Source organism: Seriola dumerili, unplaced genomic scaffold, assembly GCF_002260705.1.
Source record: "Seriola dumerili isolate Sdu_G_001 unplaced genomic scaffold, Sdu_1.0 BDQW01000551.1, whole genome shotgun sequence".
NCBI classification, from domain to species: Eukaryota; Metazoa; Chordata; class Actinopteri; order Carangiformes; family Carangidae; genus Seriola; species Seriola dumerili.
In genome coordinates this window covers 57,349-71,911 of record NW_019174806.1, presented here as the reverse complement: position 1 = coordinate 71,911, position 14,563 = coordinate 57,349, and the positions used below count along the sequence as shown (strand labels likewise).

Sequence of the window (14,563 nt, the reverse complement as noted above, 5' to 3'; positions counted from 1 at the left end):
TATGTTCATTTTTTTTATTGATTAATAAATAAATACAGTGAATCAAAGTGTGATAAAACATACATTTTCTTACGGTTTTAATATTATCACATATAACATAAAAAGCTACAGGTGTTCAGATTGAAGAATTGCAACTTGTATCTACGAGAATGGAGGTGTATTAGAAGAAGATGCTTGTTTGTTAAATGTAAGTGTATTGAAGAATTTGAAAAACTACACCAACCAAGCTATTTTTCCTTGCTAATAATGATAACATTTAACATAAAAAAAACCAAAGCAGACATTGCTATAATAAGATAATTTGCCCTTACAGTGTCAGTGTGAATATTACATTAATAATATTGAATACATTCCCATTTGTTTAACAGTAAGATTGTTAGATAAAGACTGTAGAGGGAGCAAGAGGCCTTTCCCTCTGGACTCAGTTGAACATCATAGGGACAAACAAAGCAAACGCACCCATCAACATCAGCCCGCCTTGGGGTGGGAAGTGGTTGGCAGAGGCGTGATCTGAGAGGCAGAGAGGGAAGGACATAGTGAGAAACAAAGAGAAATGTATGTCGTAGTTGTAATTCTGCAGTTGAACCAACAAAAGGACTTTTGTCCCTTTTGCACTTTTGCGACAGTGTAAAAACGACATCAAAAATAAGGAGAGAAGATGTAAGACTCACTGAGAGTAAAGGCTGTAGTCTTGTACATTGTGATGTTGGTCACAGGGTTCATCGCTTTACATGTGTAGTTCCCCACATTCTCTATTGTTGCTGGGAAAGTAATAACAGAGCCAGTCCTTATAACCACTGATGACATGTTATCGAAGAACCAGTAGAAGTCACAATCTGGTCGAGAATCAACCGTGCAGTTCAGGGACACACTGTCACCTGGTTTTACTGAATCTGGACCAGTGATATCCATACGCAGAGGGCCATCTACAAACACACAGAGAGAGCTGGTCAGAATGATGTTCAGAAACATGATGAATATTATATATTATAATATTCACATTTACAAGTATAAACCCATCAATATTCTGAGCAGCAGATTTCCAAATCTCATCCCAGTCAAAACCATGCGTCGTAATTATTACTATGGTAAATATTACACATTCATTCACTTTTATCACAGAATTATTCACAATTATTCTATATTTTCATTGTGGAAAATGTTTTTAAATCGAATATTTTAAAAGCCTTAAAAGCTGTGACATTTAAATAGGTTATAGTTTTACAGGTTGTGTTTATGCTTTTAAGTACAAAGCTATAAAATAATGTTTTTTTTACCACTTGTTTTTCTGTACTTCTTGCCTTTTACGTGTAGGTGCTCAGAAATATTTTCTGGTACCCTAAAAGTTACTGGTATTTACACAGTAATTAAAGAATAACTTTAAAACATTGCTTTTATTCAAACCAGCCATAACAAAATGAGTTTGGTTTGGTTGTCACAAAACTATTTCCATTGTTTCCTACAATACTCACAGATCACCAGGAGCATGTATTGGGGGCTTGAATGTATAGCAGCCCTATTGACGGCGTAACAGTGATATGTCCCCTCACTGTGCAGTGTCACTGGAGTGAAGTGCAGCATGTTGTTTTCAATGTGGTAGTGCATGTATGGATGGTACATGTCTGGGTAAGAGGTGTTCATGTTGAGGAGCAGGTTGTCCTTCTTCCAGTAGATCATGTCATACGGCCCAACGACTTCACAGATGAGAGTGAAGTTTTCAGAGTTTATTGGAACTGTGTAGTTTTTGATCATCACTGACTTTATGGCCTCTGTAGACACAAAACAATGAGTCAAATAGGTAAGGTCAGTTACACAGTCACATGACTAGTATTAAAATTTGCTAACGTCTCAGCTTAATCCTCCCTATACTTCAGTTTTCTTACCAATAACTGTGAGCATCTTGGAATTAGTGCTGTTCTTTCCTGTCTCATTATTGTATGCCATACAGGTGTATTCTCCGCTCATGTTTAAAGTCAAAAGGCCAGTTGTAAACACTGAAGTACTGGCCACCATGGTGCCATTGAACCACCAGCTGAAATGACTGGGAGGAAATGACATGGCAGAACAGTTGAAGGTCACGGATTTGCCTGTCTCAGCAAACTCTGGTCCATCAATGTCAGGGGTTTCTGGTCCAACTGCAACAGCAAAGGAAATAGTAGGCTCTTATTGCATTGTACATCAGCAACTTAAATTCTTGGCCTTTAAATAACTCAGTATAATGCACTACACTACAATATGTAAAACTGTCAGTTATGGAAATGTGTCACCTACAGTAACACAAATCCTTTAAATGTTATACTCACAGTTCACAAGGAGCTGGTAAGGAGCGCTGGTCATGTTTCCAACAGCATTCATAGCCTTACAGCTGTAGTATCCAGTATCATAGCGTTTAAGCGGGTGGAATGTGACTGTCTTGTTGTGCATAGAGAAAACGGTTGTGTTGTCTTCCTGCAGTTTCATATCATTCTTCATCCAGTAAATATGCTCAGCAAGTCCGCTCATGTTGCAATGTAGCATATATTGATGACCTTCTATGGGAGTTTTCATTGGTGCTTCTACACGGACATCTTTTATTGGGTCTGAAACAAAACAAAAATGATGTAAGTCCTCTCCTGAGCCACCTTTCCTCCCTGTAAGTAGCACATTTTTTTTTTTTTTTATATAGAAACAAAAAAAATAGCCACTCAAGTCTCACCAACAACAGTAAGCATCATGTATGCAGTCTTGTTTTGTCCGGTGACGTTGTTGTAGGCTTTGCAGGTGTATGTCCCACTCATATTTGTGGTAAGAGGAGGTGTTACATACTTAGATGTATTGGCCACTACGTAATGATTGAAGTACCATCTGTAGTGACTGGGAGGGTGTGATGATGCGTAGCAGCTGAATGTGACGCTGTATCCTGTCTTCACCACAGTTGGTCCTGTGATAGTTGGCATCTCTGGTCCATCTAAACACATTGGATATTACCTTAAATCACCTTCACTGAAAACATGTTCACATGACTGTTTTTCCCAATGGATAATCTGACACCAACAAGCAAATATTTATGTCACTTTCAGCAGGTATTAGATGTGGCCACATTTGCTGTCTCATCTAATCCCTCATTAGTAAGTGATGATGACAGAAAATAAAATACTTACAGTTCACTTCGACATTGTAGGGGCTGCTGGTCATGTTGCTCACAGCATTAAAAGCCTGACACTGGTAATCTCCGTTATCTGATTGTTGGACTGGGTTGAGAATCAGTGTCTTATTATTCATGTCAAAGACTATTGTGTCGTTAGGGTAAATAAGATGCCCATTCCTCCACCACTGAATTCTGTCAACAGATCCAGTCACTGCACAATGCAGAGCGAACGGCTGATCAAGTATCGCTGGTCCACCGGTATGATTCACCTCGACTGTCTCGAGTGGATCTAGGGGCGGAGAAGGGAATAGAGTAATTTAAATTCACACATGTTCTGTATGTGGGCTCAGTCAATATGACATATGCCACTGGGAAATCTGAAGGAAGGGTTTGACATTTTGGGATTCATGCTTAATTCCCATGTTGCAGATGGTTAGATGAGAAGACTGATACCATTCTCATATCTGTCAATTGAATATAAGGTGACAACCACAAGCAACAGTTGGTTATCTTAGCTTGGCATAAAGTCTGAGCCAGCCTGTCAAGATAACAAACTCCACCTACCAGCACCTCTTTAGTTCACTCATTACCACATGTTATCTCTTCTGTTTATTACTTACAAAAAACAACGAGTCTCTGCTGGATTCCTGGCTGAGTCATGGACGTAAACCACAATATCCCTACAATTTTTGCATGGATTAAACAAACGAGATACCACATGCTAATAAGAGATTTATAGGTGCTGGTTGGCAGATTTTCTCATCTTCCAACTCCATAGTGACAGGACAAATATGAGAGTTGTATCAATCCTCTAATCTAACTTCCAGCAAATAAGCAAAAATCCTGAACCCTAAAATACCAAACTTTTTCATTAAAAGAATGTGTTTTTGCTTTAAAAAAAAAAAAAGAAGTACCCCCAAATCCAAATTTACCTAAAATCCACAGCATTGTACTTGCGCTGCTGAACCTGGATGTGACTGTGTTGTGAAACACACACTTGTAATTTCCTGAGTTGCTCTCTGTAACGTTCACCAGCTGAATGTGTGAGCCATATTTATTCATGTACACCCCATTAACCATCCACTTGATCATCGCTGGAGGGCTGGACATCGCTGAGCATGACAGTGTGATATTCAACCCTGTTCTGTAGATGTAGTGCGATACCATGGGCATGATCGTCATCGTTGTGTTACTTGGACCATCTGATGATACGACAAGAGGGAAATTGTTATAGGGGTTAATGTTGGAGTTTTTAGGCCTACATATATATACAGTATATATAATGTAATCTTTCTTTAGTTAAAACTCACAGCTGATGTTCAGATATACAGGAGGGCTGATATCATAACTGATACCATTGGACACATTGCACTTGAATGGCCCCTCGTCATAGCGGGTCACGTTGAGTATGGTGAGAGTGGCGTTTCCATTGCTGAGCTCTACTTCCCCACCGGCTGTGAGCACATCGTGACCCTTCATCCAAACGTAAGACAGGGACGAGCCACTGGACACGGAGCACATGAAAACTGCTGTGTCGTTGAACTCCACCAGTGAGGTTGCTTTTGCCCTGAGGGTGACGTTTGAAATAGGCACTGCAGAGAGGGAAATAGCAAGCTCTTTGTCAGGTTCTGTTGCAATGTGGGATTGCAGCGCACATTAATATCTCCCTAAGGATATATTTTAATCATTTTGATAGTTTAAGATTCAATCTAGTGCTGTCAACAGGAAAAAAATATAATTTGTCCAACATTTTATTTATGACAAAACACCTAAAGACATTCCGATCAGCCTCGGCTTTACTTTGTGTCTAGTGCTGTCTGAGCTTGTTAGCTTGCTTACATTAGCATTGAGCTTAAAACACTGCTGCACCTAAACAGCTTTAGACAGCTACTAGCTGTAAACTCATTTTAAAGCTTATGTGTTGTTCAGGTGAGTAAAACTTGATTTGGACTTTGAGAACTTTCTGCGACAGTAATGATAGTTATTTATTTGGGTTTGATTTATGTTTGGTATTTTTATGAAAATGAGTAGAAGAAAGGTTTTATCATATTGAATATTTTCAGTCAAAATATCCAATTTGAGACCTGGGAGCTACTTGAGATCCTAGCTATCCATCCATGACTGTAATAGCTACAGACTCCCACACTGCTCTATTCTTTTGTCTTGCGAATCAACACTTTGCCAACGTAGAAGTACACACTGGAATATGTTATCTGCTATTTGTTACATTTTGCATGTTAACAGTTTTTTGTTTAGATTGCATTTTATTTAAAAAAAAGCATTTTTAGAACATGAGCAAGTATATGAGGTAGTAAAAATGAGAAGTGATAAACTGGTCCTCACCTTGGACTGACAGTGTTAGCCGAGCATAAAAATCATTCACTGCTTGTAATGCGTACTCGCCAGAGTCTTCCAGCTGTAGTGACTTTATAGTCAACGATAAACCGGTTGAATTGAATGTAACTCTGTCACGCCAAGCATTATTTATGACAACATTTCTTTGGATTATCAGCACAATGATGTTGTTGTTGAACAGCCATGCCCCTGTAATGTTGGTGGCCTGGCTATATAGTGTGACATTGCTGCCCACGGGCACGGGGTTCTCAGAGGCACTTAGACTGTGGCTGCACACATAATCTAGAAACAGAAAGCAAGGAACAGAAAATGTATTCAGTCATCCTGAAATGTAGTTATAACACAACACACACAAATATTGATAAAAGTACTGATAAAAACACTGTTTGAGGCTCTCAATATCTGAACTGAGATTAGATCTAATAAAAAAAATGTAAAATGAATTCAAGTTTAATATAATTCAGCCTTACCTGGTGCAAAGGCTACCGTGGCCAGGATCAGTAGAAACGCCACTGGATGCCCCATTCTGTTCTTCTTTTCACTGTTTTTTCTTCTTGGTTAGAAATGTCCTCCTCAGCTAAATTGACTTCTCTCTAGCTAAATTCAAATCTTGAGATGTTGTATAGTCACAGCCGCCTTCTGATCTGCAAATATTTGCTCTGCATCTCTCCAGATTTCTGTTCTCCAGGTGCAAATGCAAATGCTTGCTTACCCCTACTTTACCATCACCATGTCACCTCACACACCTTTTCCTGGCCACACCTTGTTTTGCCCTGGTCCACTCTGAGGTTTTACTGGTACACACCGAGGAGTGTCCATTTACTGTAAACCACTGTTGTTCTGCAACGTTTAACCAACCAGTGTAAGGCACAGGGATATTTTATAAGTGGACTGCATGACGTGCAGGTTCCACAGATCAAAACCCTATTCCGTGGAATCACCCACATTTGACAAATGATGCTGAGCTTGTGTTCTTGTGTTCTCTGATGCAAAAGGTACTGTGAGCTTAAATAAAATAAATATCAGGAAACTGAGAAAAACAGTAAAAGTAAATCAGGCATAACATGAAATTAAACTCCTTTTAAATATGTCTTTGGTTTTCACATCCAGTTATTTGGTAATGAGCTGCACCCATAATCTCAACACTGACATGATTTAATAGGGGTCAATAGACCATCTGTCCCTTCACTCAGTGTTTCTCTATCTCTCTCTCTGTTTACATGTAACCATAGACCCAAACAATGAATATTTTATTTGTTCACGAACAAAGGGATTGGAAGGTTTTTATTATGTTCCAGAGGATGAGCATTAAAACCTTTACATATGCCAAATAGCTCTAATGATTATAGCAAAGCTGTCTTTTCAATAGACAGTAGTTTTTTTTCTTTTTTGGAGGCATCAGATATTGAAAGATTTTCATGTTTTTTTTTAACACTGCATAAAAATCAGCCTTTGCTAGGTGAAGGGGATTTCTCTCAGCTTTGGTCTGAACAACTTATCTTACTTAAATAATGAGAGTATATCATGAGTGCTATGCAGTAGATGGATGGTCAACAAAGTACTGAAGGTATAACACTGCTTTCAGTTTACTGTGCAAAGAATTTGTGCTGTGGCAATTTAATTAAGGATAAAAGGAAGTTGTGTTTTTTGGCAGGGAAGTACAGTTAATCTGTGTTTGAGGTGCGTGATTGTGGACGTGCAAAACATTTTCTGCTCACCACCCTGTAGTTCCGTATCAACCATTATTTGATTAGTTAACATATTACATCATGCAAAGGCAAAGGCCAAAATATTTGACATCAGTAATGCTAATCGAATTTGCTTACAGTATATATGAATTTATTTCAGTTTATAGGGAAAAAATCAGGGGCGCGAACACACACACACACACACACACACACACACGCACACACACATACATTCTCTGTTTAGGGCCCAAACCTGGAATCATACTCAATGTTTGAGCCTAAACACAGTGGAGTTTAGATTTTACTTTCGTTTTCTTGCTACACCAACACATGTAGAAGTGGCTCTGAACGCTTTATTGGACAATCCACAAACATTCGCTTTGTCCAGGTTATTTCACTCCATCGACATCCATGGACTGAATGAGCCACCAACATCTGTGAAAGAGAAGCAGTTATTTAAGTTATTAGTCATGGTATATAACTAATTCTTATTAATGTCTTTACAAAATATATGTATATATATCAGTCAATACCATTGATGTCAAAAATATTTTTCCATTTTCTTTTGTCTCATAAAAGTATGCTTGAATGTCGGTCTAATTCTTCATACTCAACTTATTCATTCCTTTTCCCTCAAAATGTATTTGGAAAAACAAATGACTAGTGTTCAAACACAATAAGGAGACAGTGTATAAAATGGGGCTGTGGTTTGTATTGGAATTGATTCATTTAATAATCGTTGAAACCTTTTTCCAATCAAAAAGTTTTTCAAATGAAAACTTTTGCTAACACAACAAGATATCTGATTCTTTCAGCCTATGATTAAGGAAATTATGATGTGATTTGTCTATATTTTGCAGACTAAACAAATAATTGGGAAAACAATCTTCATATTAATCAATAATGAAATAATGATTACATCAGTTATGTCACAACAGGAAGCTGATATGACCTAATATATATATATATATATATCATGTTAAAGACCACAACTACTCTGAAATGTCACTATTTCAAAGGGATAATGCTGTTTTTTTTATTTTCTGAGAGAAAAATGTAAAGGAATCTATGGATAATTTAATATAAATCCTAAAACATTTTTGGAGATTATGAATAACAAAAAATATAATGTATTTACAAGAAGTTATTTGACTACTTGCCTAGCCATGAGAAGAAGAATCCCACCAATAGCAGCAGAGGAAGAGGCCGGCCACTGACTGCCTGCTGCTCAGATCCTGAGAAGGGAGACTCTGTAGAGACAAACCAAAGGAAGGGTGAAGCAGGGAACAAATGGAGACATATGGAAGTTGATATCACTATACTAACAAACTCACTTGCTATGATGATGTGTGAGGTGATATTGCTGTTCATGTTGGTGTGACTGTTGAAGGCCAGACAAGAATATGGACCACTTTGATCCTCGGTGACGCTGTACAGCTCCAACAACGGACCTGTCGTGTTGACAAACTCTCCTCTGAAAGCCCACTGAAGCTGAGCTGGAGGACTGGACTGTGCTGAACAGAGCATGGTCAGATTGGATCCAACTAAGAGGGAAGTCGTGTTCTGTCCGTTCACTGTGAGAGCCATGTTGTCCGGGCCATCTGAGAGAGAGAGAGAGAGAGAGAGAGAGAGAGAGAGAGAGTCAGACAGAAGAAGAGAGGCAAATAAGAGCTCTGTAGTAGAACTGGTTGAGTACACATCCTGAATTATGATTAAATTCACTTTGTCCTACTCACAGCTGATTGTAAAATTTACTGGAGCACTGGTGCCGTTACTGACAGCATTGAACACATGACACCTGAATGGTCCCTGGTCATAGCGGGTCACACTGACTATAGTGAGTGTGGAGTTTCCATCCGTGAGCTGAACTCTGTCACTGGCTGTAACCTCAGAGCTGCCGTTCAGCCAGAGGAAAGAGAGGGAGGATCCAGAGGAGACGGAGCATGTAGTGACTGCTGAGCTGTTGAACTCCATGAGGTCAGCTTGATTTGCCTTTACAGTTACATTTGAAATGGGTTCTGTGGAAGACAAGAGGGTGAGAAAAAGATGGAGACATGATTTGATTAGGGGAAGCAATGGAGGAGCAGTATCCAAAAAAATATGTTAAAGTTAATGTTCCATAGGACTATTCTGTGGCCACTTTGTACACCTTTACAATCTAATGCAGTCCATTTACAAGTACATACGTGAGGAATCAGAATATGAGAAACAGCTCTCAGAATAATACACGATCACTATATGACCTCAATGCTAAAACCCCTCTGCCTCCTCATGATTCCTGTATCTGTGCACTGGCTGGTATTAGCAAAATATATAGGATGGTATATTTATATACAAAGCATATAGTTGTAGTTTTTATAACATAGTCAGTGTAACTCTTTTAGATTTTATTTTGTATGGGTAAGCAGTGATGTGTTGTGAGCTACTGACCCAGCAGAGATAGGTTCTGTGAAACCGAGGGAACAAAAGGAACAAAAGGGAAAAACAAGATGGAGGTGGGTGTTGAGACACACAGATACAGACAGAAACTAACCAGAAGGCATGTGAGTGAAAGGGCACCAAAACCAAAACACATGCAGGCTGTTACAGGAAATAGTGAGGGGTGTAATTTTTCTAGTTGTCAGTCCAAATATCACAAGACACAAACAGAAATTCCTCTCAGTCCTGTCTGAATCCATGTTTTTCATCACACCAGGAACCTGTTTCAGTGAAAAGGGTGGAGTAAACAATTCATCAGCAAATTCTTCTCTCCCTCTCCCTCTCTACATGTCTAGCTGTGCTTGTTTGTGTTTGCTACCTCTGTCTACGTCGCTTATTTTATGATGTTGCCTTTAAGATAGATTTAGTTGTCGACTGTACATCTTTGTACATATTCCTTATTTACGCTGGTCATAAATATTATAAAAATGTATTGCTTTTTAGTGTGAAAGAACCTTGTCAGAAACTGCTTTTTTCAAGCAGGTCAGATGCTGGAAATATACCCCCATGGAGTTTATTTACTCAACAATGTTTGCGGTTAAGAAGGCCTTGTTCAGAGCTCCAACCCAATTTAAACCGAGCAATAAGGTTAAATATAATGCAATGGTGAATAAGGATTTAAGCCATTCTGACAGAAAGCATTCCCCTGCTGAAATATCCTTGAAAAAGTTATTAAAATTTCACCAAATAATACTGCTAATATGAAAAAAATATAAAATCAAATATGTATAGGCTTTTGTAGAGAAAATTCCAAAATATCATACTTGAGGAGAGGTATTACTTTCATGAGAGCCACCAGAACTATACCTACTACTATACCAGAGCTATTTTAACTGTCCAAAACTTATCAAGTGATTTGATTCAACATTGTTGGATGTGATCTTTTCCATAGGCAGAGGGAACAGTGTTGTTGCTATACTAACCAAACCTTCACCTTGGATTACACTTCTAATGCAATGTTTTGGAGCAGCTGTCGTGTTTCTGATGGATAAACCTCTGAAATCAGTTACTTGAATATCAGCCATGTGTGTTAGTCTTACCCAGAACAGTGATGGAAGCGCTGGCCCTAAGCTGGGGGTCACTGCTCTGCACCACGTAGACTCCTGAGTCGGCCACGGTGACGGAGCTCAGAGTGAGCGCTCCAGTGAGGATGTTGACCAACGCCCTGCCGCTGTGACTGGGGAAGACAGCCTGCTGTTCCCCCAGCCAGGTGAGGATGTGGGACTCCCCCAGTGCCCAGCTTCCACTCTTCAGAGATGCCGGAGGAGACAGAAACAATGTCACTGTGTCCCCGACTACAGCAGGGTTGATGGAGGGCTGGACCTCCACAGCACCAGAGGCCAGAAAACCTGAGGAAGAGAGCAGCATCTGTTAGTTACCATGATATAAATGTCACAAAAGACACTTTTAAACTTAGATTTTTAACTAGCACTATTAAGTTATCACCACAAATTCATCAGCCGTAACAGAGCCACCTTGTATTAAAGCCAGCAATATAATAGCCAAGGTTCCTTCACTTTTCTTCTCCATTTTGTATTGATGGTCTGAGGATATCCTCACTGTTTTTGCTCTATTATAAATGTCCATTATATGTCCAGCCCCCTACCCATAAATACCTGTTGTAGCAACCCAAGTTCTTATCAACAGGTGTCAAACTTACAAAAGGTGCACAACAGTTTCTGTTTGCCATCTTGGGAGATGTTCTGTAGATGGTCTATGAGCAAAATGACAAATTATGACACAAGGTATGTGAGGCTGGAGACTGGAGAGTGGGGGGTTGTGGTTGTGGTTGGGTGGTGTTAATCTTTTTTTATTGTTAGAAAATGATCCTGTACTGGTCATTTCTTACATGTTGGATAAGGGATAGATTTTAGGATGTTTTTATCTTTCCACCCCTATTCCTGAACGTTTCGGTGTACAGAGCTGATATATGACACAAGTCAGTGTGTGTGGGTGTGTGTGCATGTGTGCGTGTGTGTGTGTGTGTGTGTGTGTGTGTGTGCGTGTGTGTGTGCTTGTGTGTGTCAAAGACAAAGATTTCATATCGATACTGCACATGTTTTCAGGAGTTTTACACTAAAAAAGGAATAGACCTGCACCTGCAGCAGCTTTGTGTAGCAGCCTACACTTTAACTGAGGGCATCAATCTCTCAGTGTGCTGAATCTTGCAAGGAGTGATATAGCAACCATCTAGTTTTCATCTCTGAGACAGGCAGGACAAGATATGCTACATTATATGTTAGGTCAAATTATTAATGATCCAGATATTAAGCAATACAATCTTTTCTAGCATTAAAGGGCAAACCACTGTACCTTTCACAATATCACTGAGTAAACATTGGTGGCATTATTTGAACTGCGGTGGTGCAAAGTTCAGTATCTGAGCACACCTGTGTTATATGTGCCTGACACACTGCACATTAAGTGAGACTGATGACCGGGCCAGGGTATTTTTAGAGCATACAATGCACCATAGGTGTGAGAAGGAGTAGCAGCATGACAGAAAGATAATCCAATAATGTTGAAGTTGGTAAATGTAGGGTTAATTTAATACTTTATATAGGCCTGCCGATGGGCATCTTAAGTTATTACATTATATCATAACTTATTAGTCAATTATATTTTCTATTAATAATCTGAATTTGTCAAGTAACCACTAACAAAAGTTTTCAAATAATTGTAGTTGAGTGAAAAGTACAATATTTGAAAACAGTGCATTTATTCAAGTACAATACTTCTGTAAATGTACTTACTTACATTGCACCACTGGTTAAGAATAAAGTTTGGAGAGTAATCCAAACTACCCGAAGCGCCACACATCCAAATGAATAATTTAAATAATTCAAAAGATATGGTAAAAGTCTTTTGTCACTGTGTGAGGTACTTTTTCTGTCCAAGGGTGGGTACAGCAAATATAAGTCCATGATGTAGACAGTATTGTTATCATCACATTATATAGTCTAAATTAAAACTTGCCACTCAGGTCACATGCAAAATTCAGTTGCAAATTTGTATTCAAATGTATTTAAGAAAACAAACAAAGCACAATGGATACCAGTCATGAAAAAGTGACAAGGTCAAGGTATGGCTTTTGGAAATATGGAAATTCAATGTATTTCTAATAGAATGATTTTATTCATTATGACATAGGTATTTAAGGACAACAACTGAAACAAAACTTTTAAACTTTAGACTTTATTACACTTAGACTTAATTGTAACATTATTATCCTGAAGAATAAACTAAACTAAATTAAACTAAACTAATATATATTCAGTTTTATAATAGTAAGAATTAACATCCAGAAAAACACACAAAGAGGATTGGTAATATTGAACTATCAAACAAGGCAAATCTAAACACAAAACACACCAGAGGCCTCTGTCTCCCTCATCTGTTTGCTGTGTGTGATTCTCTTATCTATCTCATTTGTTCAGTTTCACAAAGGTAAGAGCGAGGAAGGGGTGTCACTAACCACAGGTGCTTTAAAAACACATCCGTCTTAAATGAGTCAGGGTTCACACATTTTATTTTCTAGATAGAAGGTGATGTCACAAAAATCTCTTTTCAGCATGTGAGTGAATCACTACCACGCTGAGGTCAGAGGTCACCCTCAAGCCAAACAAAGTGATGATGCTAGATCCACCTTGTGAGGGGTGAGGAGGAAACACCAGTGGGCCTCATTATCAGACAAGCAGTTCTAAATTAACCCATAAAAGACATTAGTTATACATTGAATTATACTAGATAGAATTTAACACAGAATTTCAGCAACGTGACGTGATTAAAGCTGATTGTTGAAACACTGGACTCTCAATAGCAGTCATGAATATGTCACAGTATCTTAATAATAACTGTGTGTATGCAGTGGGCGATAAGCTGTGAATGGTTTTATTCTAGTGCTGTGAAAATACTGCAGCTCTAGTGGTGTACCTTCATGTCATGTTGAAACAACGCCATAAATTTGCATAGAAATAATGTAAAACCACCAGGCTTATTGTCAAATGGAAGTTAACTCTGACTCACATAAAATGTTATAACACATATTATCTTACACAATAACTGAAACTTATAAAGTTTTTCTCACTCAAGTGTTTATTGTTCCATTTGTGTATAAAGTTTACGTTTACTTTTTCCTGTCATAAAAGGTATAATAGAAATAAGTACAAGGAAAAATACGCTTACTAAAGCTTAAAGAATAAAACAGGAAACCGCTTTATGAATTAAATAGGACCAGCAGCCCCAGACTCAGGATCACTGAAAAAAGTCCATGGAGCTGCACTGCCTCAGAGCCAGAGAGAGGAAGGTCTGTATGAGGATGAAGATAACAAACAGGACAAAACAAGTCATTAGACTGGATTTGAATCACAGTTCGTCAGTCATATGACAGTAGACACAAGAGCGTTCAGAACGTTTAACTTCTACCATTATGGTGGCCTTGGCAGAGAGTCCAGCAGCTGGATTTTCTGCAATGCAGGTGCAGACTTCTGCAAACTTCATTTGCATGGACTGAAAAATAGATTCCCATGGGGGATTTGACAGTATATTCCACATTTAAGGTACATGTTGTCAAGCAGGTGAACTCAGTCAGTCTGCCAGGAAACGCAACGTCAGGTCCACTGATGCTGATATTCCATGGATCAACAACAACTACAAATACAAATTCTTCCTTCTACGGTGTTTGCTTAGACTATTCCTCTGTCTTTAAATACTTAAAGGTGAGTAAATCGCCCACGCTAGAAACTCTTGTTATATAGAGGTCTCACACTGTGTTAATGGGCACCAGAGGGCAGCAGTGAGTTAAGGTGAAGGATGAGGTTGTTTTGCAGCAGCCGCATATTTTCATGCAGGATCAATTTCTGTCCATCTTTGTGCCAGACCAGGTCGTGGGGGTCACCTGATGTCATCATGGCAG

At 38.8% G+C, this 14,563-nt stretch overlaps 1 protein-coding gene across 1 annotated transcript; it reads right to left on the bottom strand.

The window, feature by feature from the left end:
- Positions 1-6,213, bottom strand: LOC111236045 (carcinoembryonic antigen-related cell adhesion molecule 5-like). Its single transcript, XM_022764643.1, has 11 exons — positions 5,953-6,213; positions 5,471-5,764; positions 4,438-4,719; positions 4,060-4,329; positions 3,141-3,416; positions 2,696-2,947; positions 2,304-2,579; positions 1,884-2,135; positions 1,473-1,769; positions 672-926; positions 1-510 (listed from the first exon to the last, which is right to left on the bottom strand). Exons 1-11 carry the CDS (start codon positions 6,005-6,007, stop codon positions 422-424), a joined length of 2,598 nt encoding a protein of 865 aa, XP_022620364.1. The 5' UTR covers positions 6,008-6,213; the 3' UTR covers positions 1-421.
- Between the last annotated feature and the right edge of the window lie 8,350 nt (positions 6,214-14,563).

Coding starts and splice junctions, on each gene's coding strand:
- LOC111236045 (XM_022764643.1), bottom strand. CDS start 6,007: ATGGGGCATCCAGTGGCGTTTCTACTGATCCTGGCCACGGTAGCCTTT. Junction 2,948..3,140: donor CTACAATGTCGAAGTGAACT/GTAAGTATTTTA, acceptor CAATGTGTTTAG/ATGGACCAGAGATGCCAACT. Junction 2,136..2,303: donor TTACCAGCTCCTTGTGAACT/GTGAGTATAACA, acceptor TTGCTGTTGCAG/TTGGACCAGAAACCCCTGAC.